Source organism: Gopherus evgoodei, chromosome 12, assembly GCF_007399415.2.
Source record: "Gopherus evgoodei ecotype Sinaloan lineage chromosome 12, rGopEvg1_v1.p, whole genome shotgun sequence".
Lineage (NCBI taxonomy): Eukaryota > Metazoa > Chordata > Testudines > Testudinidae > Gopherus > Gopherus evgoodei.
The window spans coordinates 13,832,335-13,855,179 of NC_044333.1; the positions used below are offsets into that span (position 1 = coordinate 13,832,335).

Sequence of the window (22,845 nt, forward strand, 5' to 3'; positions counted from 1 at the left end):
AGTGCTGACACCACACCAAACTTAAGATATCCAGCATGTTGTTCCAGTTCATTGTAATCAAGGTTGGAGAGACTAACTGAAAGAGTGTGCTGTGCAGGTGTGTGCAATGGACAATGTGCAGGAAAGATTCCACCATGTGCATGTGTGGGCATGTGTTGAACCCCTTCATACCTGCAGAATTGCTTTACTTTGTCCCCTATGTTTCTGTTTCATTGGTAAGTTTTCTGTATGACTCTTTGCAACATTTGCTTAGCTGATCAGAATGGCTTTGTAAGAACTTGTGAAAGCTTATGAGTTTGTAGCAATTATTTTTATACTACAAAAGGGTTATAACAGTTATTGAATAATTGTTCAGAATAATACTGAAGCAAACATTCAGATTCAACTGCCACCTCTAATACCTGGAGGCCATTCGTTAGCGGCGTTAGTTCATTAACTAAACTTCACACTCTTTGGAAAGGTTTCAGAGAAGCAGCCATCTTAGTCCGTATCTGCAAAAAGAACAGGAGTACTTGTGGCACCTTAGAGACTAATAAATTTATTTGAGCATAAGTTTTTGTGGGCTACAGCCTACTTCATCAGATGCATGTAGTGGAAAATACAGTAGGAAGATATAAATATATATATACACACACAGAAAACATGAAACAATGGGTGTTACCATACACACTATAAGGAGAGTGATCAGTTAAGGTGAGATATTACCAGCAGGAGAGAAAAAGAACTTTTTGTAGTGGTAATGAAAATGGCCCATTTCCAGTAATTGACAAGGAACTGTAGGTGGTGGGGGTGGGGGAATAAACATGGGGAAATAGTTTTATGCTCAAATAAATTTGTTAGTCTCTAAGGTACCACAAGTACTCCTACTCTGCAAACACATCAACGAAAGAGTGGACACCCCATAGTTACTCCACTCAAAATGAAGGAAGAAAAAGGACAATGGAATCAACTATTTACTTATGCCTCTTCCATCCAGAATCCCAGATTGGGGGAGTGAGCAGGGGCAAAGGTAGCAGATGTTCAACAAAAAAGAAACTAAAAATACCAAACAAAAGGTCAGAGTAACAATATTCCTGCTTTGCCTGAGGACTTAACCTCTCTAAGAGGTGATTATGCAATCAGTGATTAAACCATATTTTACATAGCTAAAGCTTGGGGTTGTCTTTTTTTTTCTCTAAGTTCTCTTATCATGAGCTTCTAGTGTTTGCCCCTAAACCATTTTGGTTTCTTGTACACACACACACACACACACACACACACACACACACACACACAGAGGAAAAAATTGTTATATATTTATAAATATTTTTAAAAGCAATCCTGCCCCTCCTTTGTAAAAAGCTCACTTTTCAATGGAATCATTTTGCTGATACTACAGCAATACATCAGAATGACAGCTACAAGTCTCCAGGTTTCAGTCTGGGAGAATCCTCCCTGATAAGCTGCACCCCTTGCTCTTCTCTTACGTCTCTTAGAATTTTAATCGTGAACAACACCACAGCAAATTCTAAGAAATGGCAGAGTTGAACATGCGGTTTATCTATCACCAGTACTGATAGCAACAGGAGGAGCTAAGTGAAGAACTGAAGCTACAGAAGTTGTTCAATCCTCCTGTTGCCACACACATATAATGTTTAAACTGAAAACCTTGTGACTTCTAATTGATACGGATCAATCCTCTGAGATTCTAAGCAATCTCAGCTCCGACTTAAGTCAACAGCAATGGAGGATGCTCAATACCTCGTTGCAGTCAGAATAAGGCCCACAACAAACAGGATATTATTTGCAAACGAATGGAGAAAAAATTCCTTTTATGGACTCCATTGTCTATATTCTTTTTCTGTACATTATTGCAGTTTAGCCCTTTGTTGCTTTTACCTACCACCAGTCTAGAAACCACTCAAAGAGCTAATCTAGCTAGACAATTTTTACATGGGTGCACAAAGTACATCTAGATTCTTGCCTAAAAAAACCAAATGTGTGTCAAAATTAATGGCCAGGCAAGCAAAACCACAGGTCTACTTTGGGGTTTGTAAGGAACCTCAGGATGCATTATAACACAGTCAGGCACAATGACTCTGAGTTTGCGGTGCACAAAGAGAAGCAGGCCATTGCAGTACTCATTACAAAGTAGCACAATACAACACCTCCACTATCTAGTGTGTGTATCTGTGCTAGATTCAGATGGCTCTGAATCTTCTCAGCTCCCTTTTTAGCCTGCCTAGAGCACACAGAGGTTCTACCTGATGGTAGTCAGAAGACTGCAGGGACTGCAAATGTCCCTGGCTCCTGTGAACAGCACTTGGTTCCTCTGTCCCCTTTGCACATCCTTGCTAAGACCAGACACAATATGGTCCCCCAAGTGTTTTGTTAAATATTTTGGCGGTAAAGAGACAATGACCAACTGGAGAAAAGGTGCATTTGCCTTAAGATGAGCAAAGCCGTAGCAATGCTTTCATTGAGGAAATTATCTTCATTAAAAGTAACATGACTTAACTTGTCAGTCAGATGCTATTCTGGTGGTCTCCTCTGTGCGGTCCGGATAGAATAAATCAACTTTTTAAAAACTTACATCTTCCCCAATATAGCAAAGCCCTGTTACACTATTTACAGAAATCTTGTGATCTTTAGAAACAAAAAGGAGCTCTGTATGTTTTTTTTCAACTGGCAAAAGTAACATAGTAGTTATTTTATCATGAAAGGCTCAGTGTTTGTAGTGATATACATTAAAAAAACAACACTTCTAAAATATGAACAAGTCTCTGACCCTGTTTTGAAGGACCAGCACACTCTGGTGTTTGCATTTTAAAATATTTATTTCCTTCATAAAATATCTATGTGTGGATCTGAGTCCCTCTGGAGCAAATATTCTTATTTTCAAGTTAGCAGAAATCCTGAAGTAACATGATGCTGCAATGTAAAAGTACATTTTACACTTTCCATACTTGAAACTGTTCTGTCTTCTTACCAGTTTCTAACTTCAGAAACAGATGCATAAAACAGAGTGCACATGTGTATATGTAAAAAATTGTAGTGCCTTTCCTTATATTAATCTCTAGTGCATTCCATTCTAATTTTTCTCAATCTAGAATATTATTACAGGAAAAAGACACTTATTTATTGAAGAAGTCATTTTATTTTTCATCTACATTTGCTCCCTTTTCAGATGAGGGTGTCCTTCCCTCACAAAATGGATCCTATCACCACTGAAGGCAGAGGCTCTGGATAGAAGCCTGCTAATCAAAGATTTGTGGAGAGCCATCATAGTGTGGTTGCTATTTTTCCTAGATTATCTGCCACAGCTAGGATCAATCCAACTTGGCAGGGTAAATCACTAGCTACCAAGAAAAACACCCCAGCTTCTGACACAAGTTGTCTTCCATAAGACAGGTCCTACCTCCAGCTTCAAGGACAAGGCTAGTCTTCCTCAAGAAACCCTGTTAGTGGTAACTGGGTCAGCAGAGTCCAGTATCAAGCCCCTTTGACCATATCCCCTCTGGGCTACTAACTTTACTCACCCCTTCCCTTCTCCTCTCTCCTCCTCAACCTTTTGCTTGCTATAGCAAGCTCCTCTTAAGGCGGAAGCATGCCCTGGTCTCTCCTATCCTTGGAAAACCCCTCTGAAACCTCAACTTCCTCTTTAACTACTGCTGCAACTCCCTTCATCTTTCCGCCCACTGAACATCTACAAATGTTGCTTCGAGCTCCTCCCCTCAAATTCCTTTCCGGATATACTCAATCTGGCTTCTGCCTTCTCCATTGCCCCGAAATTGCTTTCAGCAAAGTTTCTAATCTTATTTCCCTAGCCAAATCCCAGGTCTGTATTCCATTCCCATCCTCTTCCAACTCTCTTTCAACACTGTTGATCACACATTCATTAAATCTTAAATCCCTTGTCTTTCATGTCTCTGAAACCACATCAGTGATCACTCTTTCAATGTTTGTTTCAGAGGGTCCTCCTCCTCCCTTGACCAACAGGGATCTCTCCTTAGTCCATTCTTCTTTTCTGTTGATATCTTTTCTCTAAGTGATCCTATCTATTCACACAGCTTTAACTACCAACTTTATAGCAACAATTCACAGCTCTTTTTCTCCATTCCTGACCTAGTTGTCATCCACTCAAGCCCAGACCTCAACTCCCTCCCCCACCCGACATCACTTCTTGGATGTCTTGCCATCAATGTATGACCAAACTGCACTCTCTTCCTTGGGCCCCCTCCAATTCTTCCCTTCTCTGTCACTGTACAATGGGCTTGGTGACTTGGAAGACTATCCCAAGGTACATGACCAAGTTTCCATTAATAGAGTGTATCCTCTATCAACATATTTGGAATTATATATATGCAGTTAGTAGTGGCCAGAATGTTTCTAAAGAAACAGAGAGGAATGCATTTGCTATTTTTCCATTTTATACTATTTTATGGAGCATAATGGAGCTAGAGATATTCCACCTCCAGTTCCCTTCCCTCCACTTATATTCTATATAATTGTAGTGGGTTCATAATTTAGTATTATCTTAATGGTTTGATTAGGTACTATGGTTAACTTGATAGTAATTTTCTGCTTAAAAAGATACCCCATATTATGTCCTCATAGTTGAGGTGTAGTAAAATCAATATACTTTGAATGTATAAAATAGTGATTACATCCAACAAGATAATATCCTGAAAAAAGAGCCAGAACCCTGCGCCAGAAAAAATGTAGAAGGAACAGAAAACTCCATGAGCTGAAAGTCACTGAGTTTCCGTCAGACAGGAGAATGTGGAAATGTGGTTTGCTTCTAACAGAAAAGGCAAGGACCTTACTTTCCCGTAACCTGAAGATGCCCTGAGAACAGCAGAGACATCCTCTGGATCTTGGGGCAGCAGACTCTGGTGTAGTGTCCAAACACTGTCCTCTAGGACAGGGATTCTCAACCTTTTTCCTTCTGAGAACCCCTCAACATGCTATAAAAACTCCAAGGCCCACCTGTATCACAACCACTGTTTTTCTGCATATAAAAGCCAGGACTGGCATTAGGGGTCACAAGCAGGACAATTGCCTGGGGCCTCAGACCACAGGGGCCCCCTGTGAAGCTACAATGCTCAGACTTCAGCTTCAGCCCCAGGTGACAGGGCTCAGAGCCCTGGGCTTCTGCCCCATGCAGTGGGACGTCCTGAGTCTCAGCGAGTCTAATGCTGGCCTTGTTTGGCAGACCTCCTGAAACCTGCTCATGGCCCCCCAGGAGGCCCTGGACCACTGGTTGAACACCTCTCCATGTAAAAGGCTAAAAGAAATTTGATTTTAGTAACTGGCAGTTAGAAAGAGCCCAGCACTTTCAAAGAAATAATATGGAGAGAACAGAAGACATAAAATGGAAAGAATGGCATAGAGAACTCCTGGGACCCTTAAAGTTTTATGAGAATAGCCTCAGCAAAAGATCTCTGAACATGTAAATGTCAATTAATTGAAGCAATTGAACCTATCTGTATAAATTTGTTATGCTTAACAATTAAAATCTGTTTAAATGTTAATGATCTAAATTTTAAAGTGTGCCCCCCATTAACTGCAAAGACACCTTCTGCAGTTTAATCAATATTATCCGAGGGGAAACACAAAGTAACAAGGCCAGTGTTAAACATATGATATGAAATGCTACTGGATAGTAGAAATTCTTGGGGAAGTTTTCTATAAACAGTTACATATGATTCCACATTCTGTTATGCATATTGTGTGATTTTAAGAAGAAAGGAACTGACATTTCCGCATGCAACTTGGGAAGATTATTTCATCACAAAGGATTGGTGAAGTATATGCTAACCAACAACTGTATATTAGAAGTCTAACTTGCAACTCTAAGAAGCTGTAGAATGACATTTAAAATAATCCATTTATCACTATCTCTTGTACACAAAATGTCAGTGACAACCTCGTAGCATTTCAGAATTGCTAGGTAGTGATTGTCTTTGAAAATGAACCTGCAGTGTAATATCAGTTCAGGGTTGCTATATCCTTCAGCTGTGTTTTATTTGTGAGTTACTCATATTTTTGCATAATTTTTAACATGGTCATTTAAAACAACAAGCCTCATCTGTCAACATACACCTTTTTATTTGCTGAAAGATGAATTCTTTGCATGTTCATTTGTGTTCTAACCAAGAAATTAATTTGCCAGTTACTCACTCTCATAATTAGGCAAATGGTTTTTACACTGTCTTTTAACTTACATCTTTGTCTAACTACGATTTTTTTTTTTATGAGCTCTCTTAACAACAGGGACCATATCCTGGCTTGTGTCCCTCCTGAGCTTGGTGCAGCTTGAAAGAGAAGGGAAAAAGGTAGCTATGAACCCATCTTTATGTTACTCCTGAACATGAGGCTGATCTCAGAGCTGTTCTACTTTTGTGCCCAAGTGGCACTTACAGCAGGTGGGGGTCACCAACGGCATAAAGACAGAGTTAGAGGAAGAGTGGCACAGGTTTCACTGTGTCACCTTTACATCACCGGATCACTCCACCATGCAGAGGAAATCCTCAGGTGGCCATCCCTGGATTTATGGCTACTCTGTCCTGCCAGAGAATTCCTTAGGAACTGGCCCAGCCTTTAACTTTGACTGAACCACAGCTCCAATAACCATTTTCTATCCTACCCCTGGAATAATTTCTCAATCTACTCTAATGTGTGAAATTTCAGAGAACACTGTTCACACTTACCGCAATCAATTTGGACAGAGCAAACAAAAAACACCTAAGAATGTAACAGACTTGCAGATTTTCTTACTTTAAAAAAGCAAACTAAATCACTATAAGGAATCTCCATTAATTAAAAAAGATATTTATAAGGGATAACTCGCTGACCTGAGGCTGTGGTAGCCGTGACTTGAGCTTCTGCACAGGAGACATAGCTTTGTGAGCTATTGTGAGTCCATCAGCTCCAAGGGATTGAAATAAAATATCTGTCACTATGCTTATGACGCTTGTATCCTAAATACTGTGAGAGAATTCTGCATACTCCTCTTTCCATGGACCATACACATGATATTCAGAAGGGACGTACCAGCCTCCTGCTTACTGGAATTAAGATCCCAGTTTATTGCTTCCAAATGTTTTCCACAACTGATACTATTCTGAGACATTTGTGGAGTTCCTCTGACATCAGAATCTGGCCTAGCAATCAGAATATAGATCTTAGTTTTCCTTCATGGCACGTGGATGAACTCTGATATGGTTCACCTTCTGTATTTTGTTTCCATATCACACAAGATTAAGAGAGGAAAGAAGATATATGAAGATGGCAAGCATCTAATAACAGATTAAAATAATAATAATTATTAAATTGTTTATGATGGTACCCACAACTTTCTAGGGACTTTCTGGAGGCACACAGAGAATGCCCACTGCCTGAGTGAACAGCTTATAAGCTACAAGTCAGCCAGGCAAGAGAAGGATGCAATATAAAAAAAGAAAATCCTGAGACATCCTGACAGAAAACAGCATAAAAACCAGTGGTATTTAAAGGTGATTGAATTACTAAGTGTGACCATGGGCCAGAGGTACCACTACCAGGGCGGCTCCAGGCACCAGCACACTAAGTGGGACTGGCAGACCTCCCGCAGGCATGTCGCCGAATCCGCGTTACCAGTGGACCTCCCGCAGGCATGCTGCTGAAACCACATTACCAGCAGACCTCCCGCAGGCATGCTGCTGAAGCCTGTCTCACTGCCGTGATTGGGACAGCGAAATATAGAGAGCCACCCCTGACCACTACAACCACAAAGGCACACTCCTTCTTCTTCTTAATGCCCCTCTGCTAATGAGAAATCCTCATTTACAAGATTCTACTAAAACCCCTCCGGACACATGAACAAGAATAGGAATAAAATTCTTTATTGCCTGGCTCATGTAAATATGCTGTTATAGAACATGGGTAGTTTGTGTTTGGAATGGAACTTCTCAAATAAGTATAACCTTGAGATGCTCACTAAATGGAAGGAGTGTTGGGGGTATAATGGACATTAAAGATATAGGGTTAGATGAAAAGGTGCAGCATTGCTCAAGAACAAGTGCATGCTGGGAGGAGGTAGTTAGGAAGGCGGAGGTAGAGAAAATTGTATTATAAAGGGTTGAAACCTGCAGTCCTTTCTTAGGCAACACTCCCAAATGGGGATTTGCCTCAAATAAATTAACTACTGTACATCAAAAACCTATATCCTCTGTTCTACCATCAGTGTCTGAAATGATGGTATATCCCTGTTTGGGTTACTAAACTATCGACTAAACTCCCCACATGTACCAAAGATTTTGAATTAATAAGAAATCACATTTAGGTTAGGCAATACTTACAGGCACGTACAGAACCCAGAAATTATTAAAGCTGGAAAGAATCTTTATTCTACATAAAGGACAAATGCTGTCCTTTAATTAACAACATTTATCTCTGGGACAAGAACATCAGGTATATAATATAGGCGATTCTTTTAATATAAAGGACAGATGGCAACTTCACCCTTGGGACTGACTTAGACTGACCCAGAAAAAAAACCCACCATAATTTTAAAAAGCTTTGAGAATCCCCCAAGGATTGCTAGTCTGGTTACAAGGAAGCCTGACTACCCCGTTTGCAAAGCAAACGATACAGCATTTCAATAATGTTTAGAAGTTTTCAAGACTAAAATGTACAAAATTAGTTTAAACAATATGCTCTCTTATCTCCAATGTAAGACTGATTGTCCTTTCTTACACAATATTATTTTATTAACATAATTTCTGATGGTGTAACATATAAGTGCAACATGGCAGGTACTATAGCATACTAAGGATATAGTTTACTTGTTATGTTTTGTTTTTAAATGTGGTGCAATAGTTTTACAACTACCAAAGCTCGAGTGAAATTTATAACCTTTAAATGAACATTTCTACCTATCCGAATGCATAGGTACATGTCTGTGTGTTGGATTCCAAGTGCACGTTTTATACTTCTCTAACTAGGTGTTAATATCATAAACAGTGGATCAACACTTCTTGTCTGAGTGTTAATATCTGTCAATGTCCCGCTGAGTAAAACAATGATAAAGCCAGCAGCAAACAGTATTCTAGACTCTTTATTTCAATAGTTAGCCCTTCTAGCTTTATGCCACAATTTAGTAAAAGCAGTTCATTAACAGAATTATCAGGAAAGGCTCATTAGTTCATAACTATTATTCATTTTAATGTTAATTTTCTTATGAACAGAGACTTGAAATCTAATGTGAATCCAAAGGAATGTGATACTGCTTTAAAAAAACTGGGCTAGTTTCTGATTTCACTTTCCTCATAAATCTGGGATAATGCTAAAGTCAATGTTATTAGTCTGGATTTATACTTGTGTAAAGATGATCAGAATCTGGTCCACTGACTTTTGTGCATCTCTGAAATTAGTGCTTTAGGCCACAAATGACACTTTTTTATCTCTTTGAGTTTTCTTTACATTATACTGATGTAATGTACAAGTTGGAAAATGATGTTTTATAATGCTTTCTTAAGCTTGCTTCTGTAGAAAATGAAATATTTTACGCGGGATTTTTTTTCCTCCTGCAATTCAGTCTAAAGTTTCAGAAGAGCAGTATTTTGTATTGCACGAAGTGAACTTTAAATAATTAAGCCACTCAACTCCATCCCTAAATAAAAAAAATATATAGACCAAGCATAACTATCAATACAGGATTTTCTCCTCTCTAAATTAATCCAATTATTCAAATGTCAGTTATAACTGTCAGAGAGTGGTTTCTTGGGCTTGACCAAACCGTTAAAAATTAAAACTGTTTTACTTCATTTAGTCTCTCTGCCTCTTTAATGTAAAATCCATGGTCTTGACAAAAAGTTGTGGGATTTGACACCCAGTGCAACACAACCCTATTTCTGTCATACATGCATAATTCACTTTGGAAATTTTCACTTGCTTTAAAATATTACTAAAATATACATGTAACATATGCTAATTTAGCCGCATTGGCTTGTATGCTCCAGTCACTAGGTTATATGTAAACTTTGCCAAGTGCATACACTGTACATAAAGGGATTATAAATGAAAGGAAAGATCACTGTCCCTAGCATTCACTCTTCAGCCTTGGCCAAACTGACAGCCCCAAATCCCAGCAACATCTAACATGCCCTTCCTGTGGAGAAGACAGCCTGTTCTCAGAGTCTTAATTACATCCCAGCTGACTGCCCAGTGTTGCCAAAATCAGGCAACAAACGATGCGCCTTCACTCGCAATATGGTCTGCTAAACAGACTCCCAGTCACACAGAAAGAAACTTTCACAACAAGGAGAAATAAAGGGACAAACAGGAGAGCGAGGGAGAGGGCAAACAGCAATCACAAAGATGAAAAAAAATCTCTTCCCAGACTCCTCAGGGAACAGCAAGCAGCAGAATGTAACAAACAAGGCTATCCCTTGCTCACAACCAATTCACAGCCCAAGGTGCCTCACGCCAAGGACTGCTGTTCTCCAAGATGGGCCACAGTAACTAAGACTCAATAGATTAATGATTGTTAAGGAAGGCTATCCAACCCCACACTGCTCAGGCCATTATAATTACAGAAGAACAGCATGCCACATTCTGCAATTGCAAATGGTATCATATGTTTTCCTGGCTGGTTTGCTGGAGGAGCTTTATTTGCACAGACATGAGATACAAGAGCTTTAAATTTAAAGTAAAATAAAACAGACCTTTGAATATGAAAACTAGTAGAAACACAGGTGTTTTCTGGATAACAATAGCATGAAAAGTACATTTAGTTATGATTCAGCCTCATAAGATCAAAGCCTTACTTAAAGAGATTCCTCTCCTCTGCTCGCTACTTGATGCAGATGGTTATACTTATTAATATATATAAAATATAGAACAAATTATGCTTCTCCAGTTATAACAAACCATATTAATAGAAGTGATATGAAGGACATTAATTTAAGATAATGGGACTTTTTTTTTTAGGATCCGTGAAATGAAATGTCACTCTTAATAAGATATTGTCCTTGAATGCTAGAGGGATGCAGAAATTAATTATTACTAATTCAGAGAACTGGTGTTACTGTTGAAATTATGTTCAAATCAGCAAACTCTATAAGAGCTAAGAGAATTATATCAAAAGAAGGACTTGTAATTCTTTTATTGTTATAAACTCATCCTATACAAGTTGTCATACATAAATATACTAAAATCCTTCTCAACCATTCTTGTTAGAAATCACATGTTAATAATTGCTTAGGCCACAATGATTCTTATAATAGGATAACATAAATATTTTTTTAAAATTACCGTAGTACATATTTACTTGACAGAGATACATTCATTTTAAACTAGTACCCATTCTAAAATATGTATTCACCAGAAAGCATGCTATTCTTTCCATTTAATCTTTAAAAATTTACATAATGGACCAATTCTACTCCCTTGGGAATCAACAGTATTTTAATGGGAGCAGGACCAAACCAGTCTTTTCTAAATAGTTCTAACTCTCAACACATAGCGCCACAAAACTCGCTGGTGATTCATTTATTTAGCTTCCTTGCTGTCTTTTGGTTAAATCTTTGCTTCAGGAGCCCTTCTTTGCCAACATTCTTTTATTTGCACTAGGAAATATTTAGGCTGAATTCATTTTTTGATGTTTTTAATAATTATGTTGTTACATGTTTTGAGACAGATTGCGGCTGCCTCTACAAAGATGGACAAAAGAAGAGCAGGATACAAGAAGCTTACCAACCTTGGGTATGCCTTTCATTTTCAGAGACTGACCATAATCTCAGTCCCTGACATCTCTTCAGTGCACTAGATACCCTGAAAAAAAACAGGGAGGAAGCAAGGTCATAGCTCTTCCTCCTTTTCCTCTGGCTCCCCACTGACCAGCAGAGTTGGCCAGCCACACAGGGAGATTGTATGCTAGGGACCTAGCAGCAGCCATATTCCCTTGTGTGCCTGAGAGCTTCACTGAGCAATGCTTCCTGTTGCCCCCACTGGGGAATGTGACTCTGCAGTACCCCCAGAGTGTAGCTGTTGCTAAAAGCACAATAGAACACAGTATAATTTTTACGTGCCCCTAGAAAACAAAAGGGAAGCCTTTCTGTGTGCTCTTCTCACATTGTGGGCCACATACCGTCATTTAGACCTATGTCTACACTAGGTATAGCTACACTGGCAAACCCAGCTAGTACAGCTTATATGGGCAAAAGTTTCTGCGGGTATAGTTTATTTTATACCAATTCCCCAAACAAAATAAGCTATACAATCAAAAAGACTTTTTTTGCCAGTATAATAGGGTGACCAGACAACCCAATAAAATCGGGACTGTCCTGATTTTGAAGATCTTGTCCCGCATCCCGCCCAGAGTATGGTCGGGATGCCATTTTCCCAATATTTTGTTCCTGGTCTTTGGTGGCAATTCGGCAGAGAGTCCTTCAGTCGCGGACAGTCTTCGGTGGTATTTCAGCAACGGGTGCTTCTGTCTTTGGTGGCAAGGTTTATTACCCGCCACTAAAATACCGCCGAAGACCATCCGTGACTGAAGGGCTCTCTGCCGAATTGCCACCGAACTCCCTGGATGGGTGAGTGGAAAAAAGAAAAAAAAACGTTCCCCCTGCGGCGGTCCTGATATTTTCCCCTTAACATCTGGTCACCCTACAGTGTAATGCTGTCTACACTGGGACTTCAGTTGGCATAATTATCTTGGTTAAGGGTATGGGTTTTTCACAAGCTGGGAAAGCTTTTGAGTGTCAACCAGACCTAAAGGCACAAAGGGCAGAATACCCTGCAATGCACAAATCAGCACTTAATCAGTATAATGTGAATTTAAGGAACTAAAGGCTGATGTGTGAATCCAAATGCAAAGCTGGATGCCCTAACCTTACATATCCAAAATTGAGCCCTATTTTTTTTTCAAAATTGCGGAGATTTAAGATACCGGATATAATACCCCTTACACTCTTTTGCTTAAAGTGGTTTGTTTTTTTTAAAATCAGGATATATAATATTCTGAAAACTGTTAAATTCTCTCACTACCCCAGATTGGTTTCAAATTTTCCAAGGCAAATAGCAAAGACAACCTTTAACTGTTTTAGGACTGGACATGATTTTAGCAGGTCAGAAAAATCCCTCTGGGAACAAGCTGCTATTGAGGCACAGAACTGTGCATCATCCATCAGTCCACTAATCACATTGTTAACTCCTGCCCATATCAGGTTTATGGAGCAGTGTGGGTTCATTTCTCCAGGTGCCATGCAATGTTCGTTTTTCTGCAAGGTCTCATAATGGCAGTTAGAGACGCAAGCATGGAGCACACTTTTGACTAGGTTTCTCAGCTTGTAAAACCAGCCTGCGATTGGCACCTGCGATTGGCACCATTTGTAGAAATGGTTTGCTCAGACACATGAAATAAGGATCTTGTTACTGAAACTAAGGGGAAATAATCAGTTATCCAAACACAAAGGTGTAGGTGTCAAAGTCAAATAACTCTTTGGGAGAAACAGTGTGGTAAGAACTTTATAACAACATAGACATATATGTGAGGAAATAAATATTCATCAATAAATATTTGATTTAGCTGGGGATTGGTCCTGCTTTGAGCAGGGGGTTGGACTAAATGACCTCCTGACAGGGCCGGCTCTAGCAATTTCGCCACCCCAAGCACGGCGGCACGCCGCGGGGGGCGCTCTGCCGCTCGCCAGTCCCGCGGCTCCAGTGGACCTCCCGCAGGCCTTTCTGCGGAGGGTCCGATGGTCCCACGGCTCTGGTGGAGCTGCTGCAGGCGTGTCTGCGGGAGGTCCACTGGAGCGGTGGGACCAGCGGACCGTCCGCAGCCATGCCTGAGGCAGCTCCACCGGAGCCGCCTGCTGCCCTCCCAGTAACTAGCAGAGTGCCCCCTGCGGTGTGCCGCCCCAAGTACGCACTTGGCACGCTGTAGCCTAGAGCTGGCCCTGCCTCCTGAGGTCCCTTCCAACACTGATATTCTATGATTTATGACTGGCAAACAGGTGCTCTTACTATTCCATACTTAGACATTATTAGCGTTTCTTTGTTTCAGCCTATTACTTACCTTTGAATGGCTGATACATTAGTTTTTGTGCCAATGGATATTTAGATGACAATTTATTTAGACTTATAAATGAATATATCTCTTTATTCTTCCCATACCAGGTGACTGCTGTCATTAATCTCCAAGGGCTCAAGCCTGCAGACATTTACTCAAGTGAGTAATTTTACTCAAGTAAAGTAGGCCAGTTGAAGTTCTGGCTGCTTTGTCTTCCTTTTGCGGAGTAAAATTCTTAGTGGGCAATACTGATTTTGTATCAGTTAGATGGAAAAAACACAGGCATCACTTTTCTGCATAAATTACACAAGTATGAGGCTACATCCCATAAAATTTACTACACTGTTGATCCCTCGTGTATTTAGCATAGTAGCAAAACACATCTCTGATGCAGTCCCTTGTACCAGGTACATCACCAACATTCCACTGAAATATCATCACTTCAGCAAACACAGCACTACTCCTGGGGAATTCTGTGCCCCTGCTGAGGCGCAGAATTCATACCTTCTGCAGATTTCTTGTCTCCCCTGCATAGGGTGACCAGATGTTTCGATTTTATAGGAACAGTCCTGATTTTGGGGTCTTTTTCTTATATAGGATCCTATTACCCCTCACCCCCTGTCCCGATTTTTCACACTTGCTGTCTGGTCACCCTACCCCTGCAGAAAAATGGAGAAGCAAAAAATCTGTGAGGACAAATGCCCCTTCCATGGCAGCCCAGGCATGTCTGCTGGGAGCAGCCAACAACAGAGGGCAGATCACTGTGGGCGGTGGGGGTGGGGGCGGAGGATGGGCGTGCATGCTGGAGAGATGTTAAGGGGGTGGGGCTGGGCCCATGCCTGCATATGAATAAGTGAGAGAGACTCACTCTGTCCCTCTCGTTTGCTTGCTGTTGCTGCATCCTGGGCTTGGAGGCGTAGGGATGTGTGAAGCAGGCTGTGTCCCTGAGACAGAGAAGAAATGTAACAACTAAGCAGGCAGGCTACTATTGTTCTCATTGTTAGTCAATTACGGCTCCTTTACTCTGCCAGAGTGGAGTAAAGGAGCCTCATTGTAAATGACAATAACGGAATCCTCAGCTAGAAGATCTATGTGCTTTCTCACTTTTTTTCCTGTGCCAGAGAGGCACAGTGGGGTTAGATTACAGCTCCGGATCTATTTTACTTATCCATTTAAAAAAAAAGACAGTTACTCACCTATGTAACTGTTGTTCTTTGAGATGTGTTGCTCATATCCACTCCAGTTAGGTGTGCGCGCGCCGTGTGCATGTTCATCGGAAGATTTTTACCCTAGCAACACTCGGTGGGTCAGCTGGGCGCCCCCCGGAGTGGGGCTGCTATGGCGCCGGATATATACCCCTGCCGACCCAGCCACCCTTCAGTTCCTTCTTGCCGGCTACTCTGACAGTGGGGAAGGAGGGTGGGTTTGGAATGGATATGAGCAACACATCTCGAAGAACAACAGTTACAAAGGTGAGTAACCATCTTTTCTTCTTCGAGTGCTTCTCATATCCATTCCAGTTAGGTGATTCCCAAGCCTTATGTAGGCGGTGGGGTCGGAATGAAATGTGGCAGAATGTAAAAACTGCTGAGCCAGAGGCTGCAGCATCTCTTGACTGTTGAACCAGAGCATAATGCGAAGCAAAGGTATGGACCGAGGACCATGGAGCTGCGCGACGGATCTCGTGGATAGGAACACGAGCCAGCAAGGCAGCAGATGAAGCCTGAGCCCTGGTAGAAGGCACGGTGATGTGGCTTGGGGAAATATGAGCCAAATCATAACAAGTGCAGATGCATGCCAATACCCAAGATGAGATCCTCTGAGAGGAAACAGGTAGGCCTTTCCTTCGGTCTGCTACCGCAACAGAGAGTTGGGGGGTTTTACGAAATGGTTTTGTCCGCTCAATATAAAATGCAAGCAGTCCAGGGAGTGCAATTGTTGCTCCCATTGCGTTAAGTGTGTTAGCATGAAAGGCCGAAACCACCTTAGGGAGGAAAACCGGGTGTGGTCATAACTGCACCTTGTCTTTGTGGAACATAGTGTACGGCGGAACCACCGTAAGAGCCCTGAGCTCGGAGACTCGTCTGGCTGATGTAATGACTACGAGGAAAACTGTCTTCCAAGACAGGTATAGCAGCGAGCAGGTCGCTAACGGCTCGAATGGGGGAGACATAAGTCTGGTTAAAACCAGGTTGAAGTCTCAGGTTGGGGCTGGGCGGCGTACTTGAGGGTATAAGTGCTCCAAGCCCTTGAGGAACCTTGAAACCATAGAGTGTGAGAACACAGAACGCCCACCTTAGCCCGGGTGGAAGGTAGAGATGGCTGCCAAGTGTACCCTCAGCGCTCATACCGCTAGGTCCTGCTGTTTTAGGCCAGGGATAGTCCAAAATAGAGGGGATCAAGACCTCAGTAGGAGTAAGATCAAGCGTTTCGCACCTGTAGGAGAAACGCTTCCATTCGGCCAGGTACGTTGACCAGGTGGAAGGTTTGCTGCTACCTCTGTTTAGCCATGCAGCAGCCACACCATGAGGTAAAGAGACTGCAGGTCCAGGTGGCGAAGCCTGCCGTGGTCCTGAGTTATGAGGTCTGGGTGGAGTGGTAGGGTAATTGGGTTGGCTATCGACAGGTTGAGCAACGTAGTGTATCAGTGCTGCCTGGATGATCATAATGATGCGCTCTCTGCCCCTGCGGAGTTTCAGCAGGACCCTATGAATCAGCGGGAACGGTGGGAAGGGATAAAGGAGTTGGCCCTTCCACGGCATCACGAAAGCGTCCAAGATCGATCCCGCGGAGAGACCTTGGAAGGAGCAGAACATCTGGCATGTCCTGTTCTCACACAGGTCTATGTGGGGAAAAATCCCCACTTCTGGAAAACAGAATGCATCACATCGGGGCAGATCGACCACTTGTGAGAGAGGAAAGACCTGCTGAGTCAATGCGCCAAGGCGTTCCGAACGCCTGGGAGAAAGAACACTACCAGATTTATCGAATGGGCTATGCAAAAGTCCCAGAGATGGATGACCTCCTGACAAAAGGGGGAGGACCATGTCCCTCCCTGGTTGTTTATGTAGCACATGGCCGTTGTGTTCGCTGTAAACACTGAGACACCACGGCCTCGCAGCTGCTGCTGGAACCCCTGGCACGCCAGGCTGACTGCTCTCATTTTTGAACATTTATGTGGAATGCCAGCTCCTGAGAAGACCAAAGGCCTTAAGCTCGAAGGTGACCGAGGTGAGCCGAGAGATGACGCATCCGTCGTCAGGGACGTTGAGGGCTGGGGCGGATGGAACGGCATCCCTGCCCACACCAGGGAGGAAGTTAGCCACCATTCTAGGGAGCCTAGGGTGCTCGAGGGAATGGCGACTATCGTGACCTTTGGGTCCGTGTCCCAACGGTACACCGAGTTGAGCCAAATTTGGAGAGGACGGAGGCGGAGCCTGGCATGTTTGGTTACAAACTTGCAGGCAGCCATGGGACCCAGGAGACCAAGACAAGTGATGAACGAGAACTACGAGTAGCTAGGGAAGTGGAGGTCAGCTAAGTCGCGCTCCACTGTTCCAACGACCGACACAGGCGGTAAGAAGGAACTGAAGGGTGGCTGGGTCGGCAGGGGTATATATCCGGCGCCATAGCGGCGCCACTCCAAGGGGTGCCCAACCGACCCACTGAGTGTTGCTAGGGTAAAAATCTTCCGACGAACGTGCACGCGGCGCGCACACACCTAACTGGAATTGATATGAGCAAGCACTTGAAGAAGAAATGCAGGACAATGATTAGCAAAACTGTATGACTTTCATGTGTGAAGTCTGAGCAATTTAAAGCGACATTCTACTTTACAGAACACCCAACACCAAAATAAAAGTAATGTAATTTAAATGAAAATCCAGGATTATAACTGGAATGCAAGGTATTGGTTACCAAGTATTTGTAACTTAACTTTCATGTGTTTAAGAAATGCCGAACAGCTATTGTGATTTTTTTTTTCTGTATGGTAGTTTAAATAAATTACCAAAGTAAGTGAAACCAATCTGATTATATTGCATTATTTTGACAAATAAAATATGCAGAATTTTGCATTTTTTGGTGCAGAATTCCCCCAGGAGTAACAGCACACAAGATGAAGTGAAGACCAGCAGTTGATAGGACTCATGAATCATAAATAGGAAGCCAAGAGTTAAGAGACCAATCACTTTGTAACAGGGTGGCAGGTTCATGGACCCTCCATGGGGATGCAGGACTCTTTTCTTGAACCTCGCCTAGAGATGCAGAGATACTGACTTAGTCAGAAGTTTGAATAGATATATGCAATAAGCACTAATGTAAGAGTATTAAAGGAGTTGCAGGCTCTTGCAGAGGGAACTAAAGATGGAGATGAACTACAGGAATAGTTACATTTGGGGAGAAAGCTTAGACTGATACTTTTTTGTTGTTGTTTTTAAGATTTAAAATTGAGGACAAATATAAATTTGGACTTCACTCAATGAGTGTAACCTCTTATCAAAGGCATGGTTGAAACTCTACCTACTTACACACTTCTACTGGTAAGTGACAAATTATTTTTAATACACATTTTAAATGTAAAGGTCTTGCATTGGAAATAGATCAGCATTGTAACAATATTTCCTTTAAAAGTTATTTCACGTTTAATTGCTTTTGTGATATTGATTTTTAAAGTAGTACAACAAGCAGTATTTTGTTTAAGGTAAAGTTGCATTTTTCTGCAATAGAAAAATAGGACTATAAAAATAAAGAAGCTGCATGAAAACATTGTCAGTTGCAGACTTTCAAAGGAAAAAATAGCACTTTGTCTGCTATTTGTTTGCAGATTCCAGCAATCTACTTTCAGTAGATTTATGTGCAAAAAACCTAACACATAAAGAATGTTTTTTAATGTACTGTTGTGCTCATTTGAAATAGCATGAACAGTGTTGATAAAGACATATACAGGTGAGCCAAATGTGACTTTCACCTAAGACTTAGAATGGAGGAAGAGTGACTACATTAGGAGCAGAGACAAGAAGGAAGTAAATGGGTTTCTAATACAACAAGGCTTGTTTAACTTTACACCTGTACACAGATGTGCTACCAGCCATACACAGAAGATGGAAGTCAACAGCTGGTGATGACCAATTACCTCTCATGTTCAAATGATTTGACATGTGGCATTGTTAAGAATGCTATTTGCCATTTTCTATTTTATTCAATGTACACAGAACGGGTCTTGGTATCAATATTTCCAAATAACAGAGTATCGTCAGTGTTCTTTTCATACAAAACTATCTCTTGCTCAATAGAACCTACATGCTTGACTTTGCTCTGGAGGAATGCTTTAACAATAATGTCAGCTGATGCATCAGAATATTGCATCTTCAGTGCTTAATGCTTGTTTCCTCTTAAACAGAAAGAAGTGGGGAATCTGAGATGTGCTCCACTGCAATTATGATAGAAGTTTGACAGCCAATAGCCCCAACGGGTTGAAGTTATTACCAGCACAGGGATCTGCCTCAGCATGAAACAGCTTGTCCTTGATGGCACATGACATTTGGGTACAAGTACTGAATATCACACTAGAGTTTCAACCTTTCCTTGCTGGGTTGAGGGCCCCATGGTATAAGGCCCCCCTGTGGCTGCAGCTTTGGCTATGGTGCAGGGGGAGCATATGTATATTCTGTTAAGGATGCTGACCTAGGAAATATTAATGCTCAGCACCTTGAAGCTACTATGCAACTTGCAGGATCAAATCCAAAGCAAAAATGTAAAAATAAGGCTAGAGACTCCAAGGGTCAAACAGTCTGAGCTATAATGAATATAAACCAGAATACAAACAATTGTTTTGTCTAGGGAGGACTCAACTTTTAATCAAGACAGATGGAAAGATCCCATTAACGGAAATGCATATTCCCAAACTACCTCCCAATCTTTATTATGGAGATGTCTCCTGACATACAGTAACTCAGCTTCTTTCATCTGAATCACTTTTGGTACAAGTTATACATAGAGTACTATGTAAAGATTAGTTACTGTATGTTAACAGTCTCAAGTTTTACTTGTAGAGGTTTTTCTTACTTGCTGCCTTCTACTGTCCCAATAAAATCATGCCAAGTGAAACGAAACAAGTGGCCTTTCAACTAGACTCTCTGTCTTACCTAATGTCACAAAATTCAACATAAATGCCTAGAGGCTCATACCTTTGTGTATCATAAATTACATTTTTAAGTGATTGCCTAATGATAATATACTGAGGAAAAGGCCATAAAACTTATGCTTCCCTCTTGCAGCATAGTATGGACGACTGATGAGAGCTAGATATTTCATGGACATCTAGATATTTCATGGACATTCATGGGTTCCAGCCTGACACATTATAGAGACAGATCTAAGCTATAACATTCAGATTTGCATCTGAATCTCCCAAAGGTATGGGCCGTGGGAGGAAGCTTTAGGCTTTGTTGTCTGGTTCAGACCCCTCTCTACAAAGAAATAAACAAAAAAGCCATGTGAGTCTAGGTGTAATACTACTTGGCACCTGCACTTTCAATCTTCAAAGCCTATATAAATATTAAGGGACAAACCCTTTAGCCCAAATAACAGCCATGGATGGCCCTGAACACTGCAGTGCTAATGAAGTTCCCCTGTGCTGTGGGACACTGGATGCCAGAAGCCTGTGTATGTATGGGTCCACCATTCTCTGCTTTGTATCGAGCAGAGGTGTGCGGAGATTCCTCCATGTAAGTATGGAGGCAGATCTTGTGCTAGAGAGGAACACAGCAAATGGACCCATGAGTTCGTGGCTCCTCTGGCTAACTCCCTGGGACAATGGAGACCAGTAGCTTCAGGAGCTACTGTAGCTGTGAGGCTTCATTAGAAGCACTAGAGATGAGGGTTTCCTTCACTCCAGAGTAATCCTGTGCATAGCCCATTTATTATTTTATCAAAAGCTATGCACAGGGCTAAATATTATTCCCTAGCTAGTTAAGGTTATGTTACCTAGTTATGTTGCCATGCAAACAGGCTAAGCTGGAAGCCTCTTGTCAATCTCTCTTGTTCAAAGAGCTGCAAGAAAAGACTGGGGAGGAATTGCCTCACTTTTTAGAGAGGGAGGAAGTTATGGGAAGCATTTGAGAGGTGGAATGGTAGTAATCTTTTGAGACTCTAAGAGACCTCCCCACCCAGCAAGAAGAATCACCCTGAATTCACTGAACAAAAAACACCATTGAAAGTAGGAGATGGAAAAAATTGCAGGTCATTTTTAATGTTTGCCCCTCAAAAAGAACTGAATTCCACTGTGTAATTCCAACCCTCTTTTAATTTTATCATTGATAGCCTGTAATTCTTTTGATGTGCTGTTTAAGAATGTATTAAATTTGCAATCAAAATATTTGTTTTAAATCAACACTTGATAAAACTACAAAGGCAAAATTTATCTTTATTACTAGCAGCATTGAGATTTAAAAGTGGCATTCCTCTTAGATGAAGGAAATACATCATCCTACTACAGAATTTGGTTAGTACAATCCTTGATCCTGGATCTGAGCATACACTGAGTGTGCTTTTCAAGAATGCACAAGATGAATGCTGTATTCACCCAGCACCCATAAATCAGCTTGAAGAATTTAATACCAGTTGCAATTTTCTCCAATTTATTATATGAAATAATAACATGAGAAGTAATTACAATACAGAAAAAAGTTCAGGTGCTACAGCATTAGTTCAACATCTAGGATCAAGTGTCAGTGCAGATTAACAAATTTCATTCATTTTATCTCCAGTACTGGAGACAGGCTGCTACTAGCTTTAATAGTCAGGAATGTCTGTTAGTTAAATGACTTTGTAAAGGCAGTCAAGTGAGGGCAGACAGCGACAGTTTAATTAGGCAGCTTGCTATAACTCTATCTGGGAGCTGTAGGCACAGGACTAGGAACAAGTGTAAAACTGCACTCAATAGTGAGTAGCAACAACAACAAAAAAAGAAGACACTTTTGATGGCAGGGTCTCTCATTTACTCTGGCGTCAGGTTGGCTACAGGTGAACGGGAGCAATGTAACCGCTGAAGCAGAAGAAGGGTGAGGTTAAGAGAACAATCATTTATCTTGTATTGATTTCTGGACACTGTGTCCTAGATACATTCCAAGATAGAATGACAGCTTTCTGCTTTGTGTCTGTAAGAGAAGAAAATGACTAGTACCAGGACCCTTTGTTTTCCTATCATATTTCCTTTTAGAAACATACCACACTTAGATTTTTTCAGACAGGGAAATCCAAACAAGTTTATCACAGAAAAGGAGGGTTAGGGGATGGTTAATCAGCCATTTGTCTTTGCTGCTCTGTAACTTTGAGTCAAGAGGTCAAAACCAAGCACAATTGGACCATTTGGTTTTATCTCAGGTAACCCCACATCTCTGGTAATTAAACCCATTCCATTCGGTCAGAGTTCCTGTCAGTCATATTCAATGTCTGTCATTACTGAGAAATGTTTCATGACATATTACACTGACAGAACCACCACTGCAAGACTGGCAAGATTCCCCTGGCACCAGAGGTAGAAGACAATGGAAGCTTCTTTCAGATCAGTGATGTTTAATGTTTTATGTGCTGACATTGTGCCTGTAACTGCAATACAATGAAAGCCTAGTAAATGGAAGATTAAAACAAAACCATACTTTATCTACTTCAGAGACTACCAGGCAATATCCAAAATAAAAAACTGGCGGCTCCAAGGCCACTTGTACAAAAACACTATGTCTTTACAAAAAGGTACACACACATGCACACGCTCGCTCTCTCTTAAAATGTGTCAATATGTG

General features: G+C 41.4%; 1 protein-coding gene across 6 annotated transcripts in view; it reads right to left on the bottom strand.

Moving 5' to 3' along the window:
- FTO (FTO alpha-ketoglutarate dependent dioxygenase) overlaps positions 1-22,845 on the bottom strand; it is a 335,810-nt gene that overhangs the window by 119,622 nt on the left and 193,343 nt on the right. The window contains exons 9-10 of one of the 6 annotated variants that reach the window (XM_030582221.1): positions 14,910-14,985; positions 11,773-11,796 (exon numbers count right to left, since the gene is read on the bottom strand). The exons of 4 other annotated variants lie outside the window; for them this stretch is intronic. In XM_030582221.1, the coding sequence (XP_030438081.1) occupies positions 11,788-11,796; positions 14,910-14,985 (85 nt within the window). In that variant the 3' untranslated portion in view covers positions 11,773-11,787. Of the gene's footprint in view, positions 1-11,772; positions 11,797-14,909; positions 14,986-22,142; positions 22,201-22,845 lie in introns of those variants that run through there. One more of the 6 variants, XM_030582223.1, reaches the window with a different exon arrangement.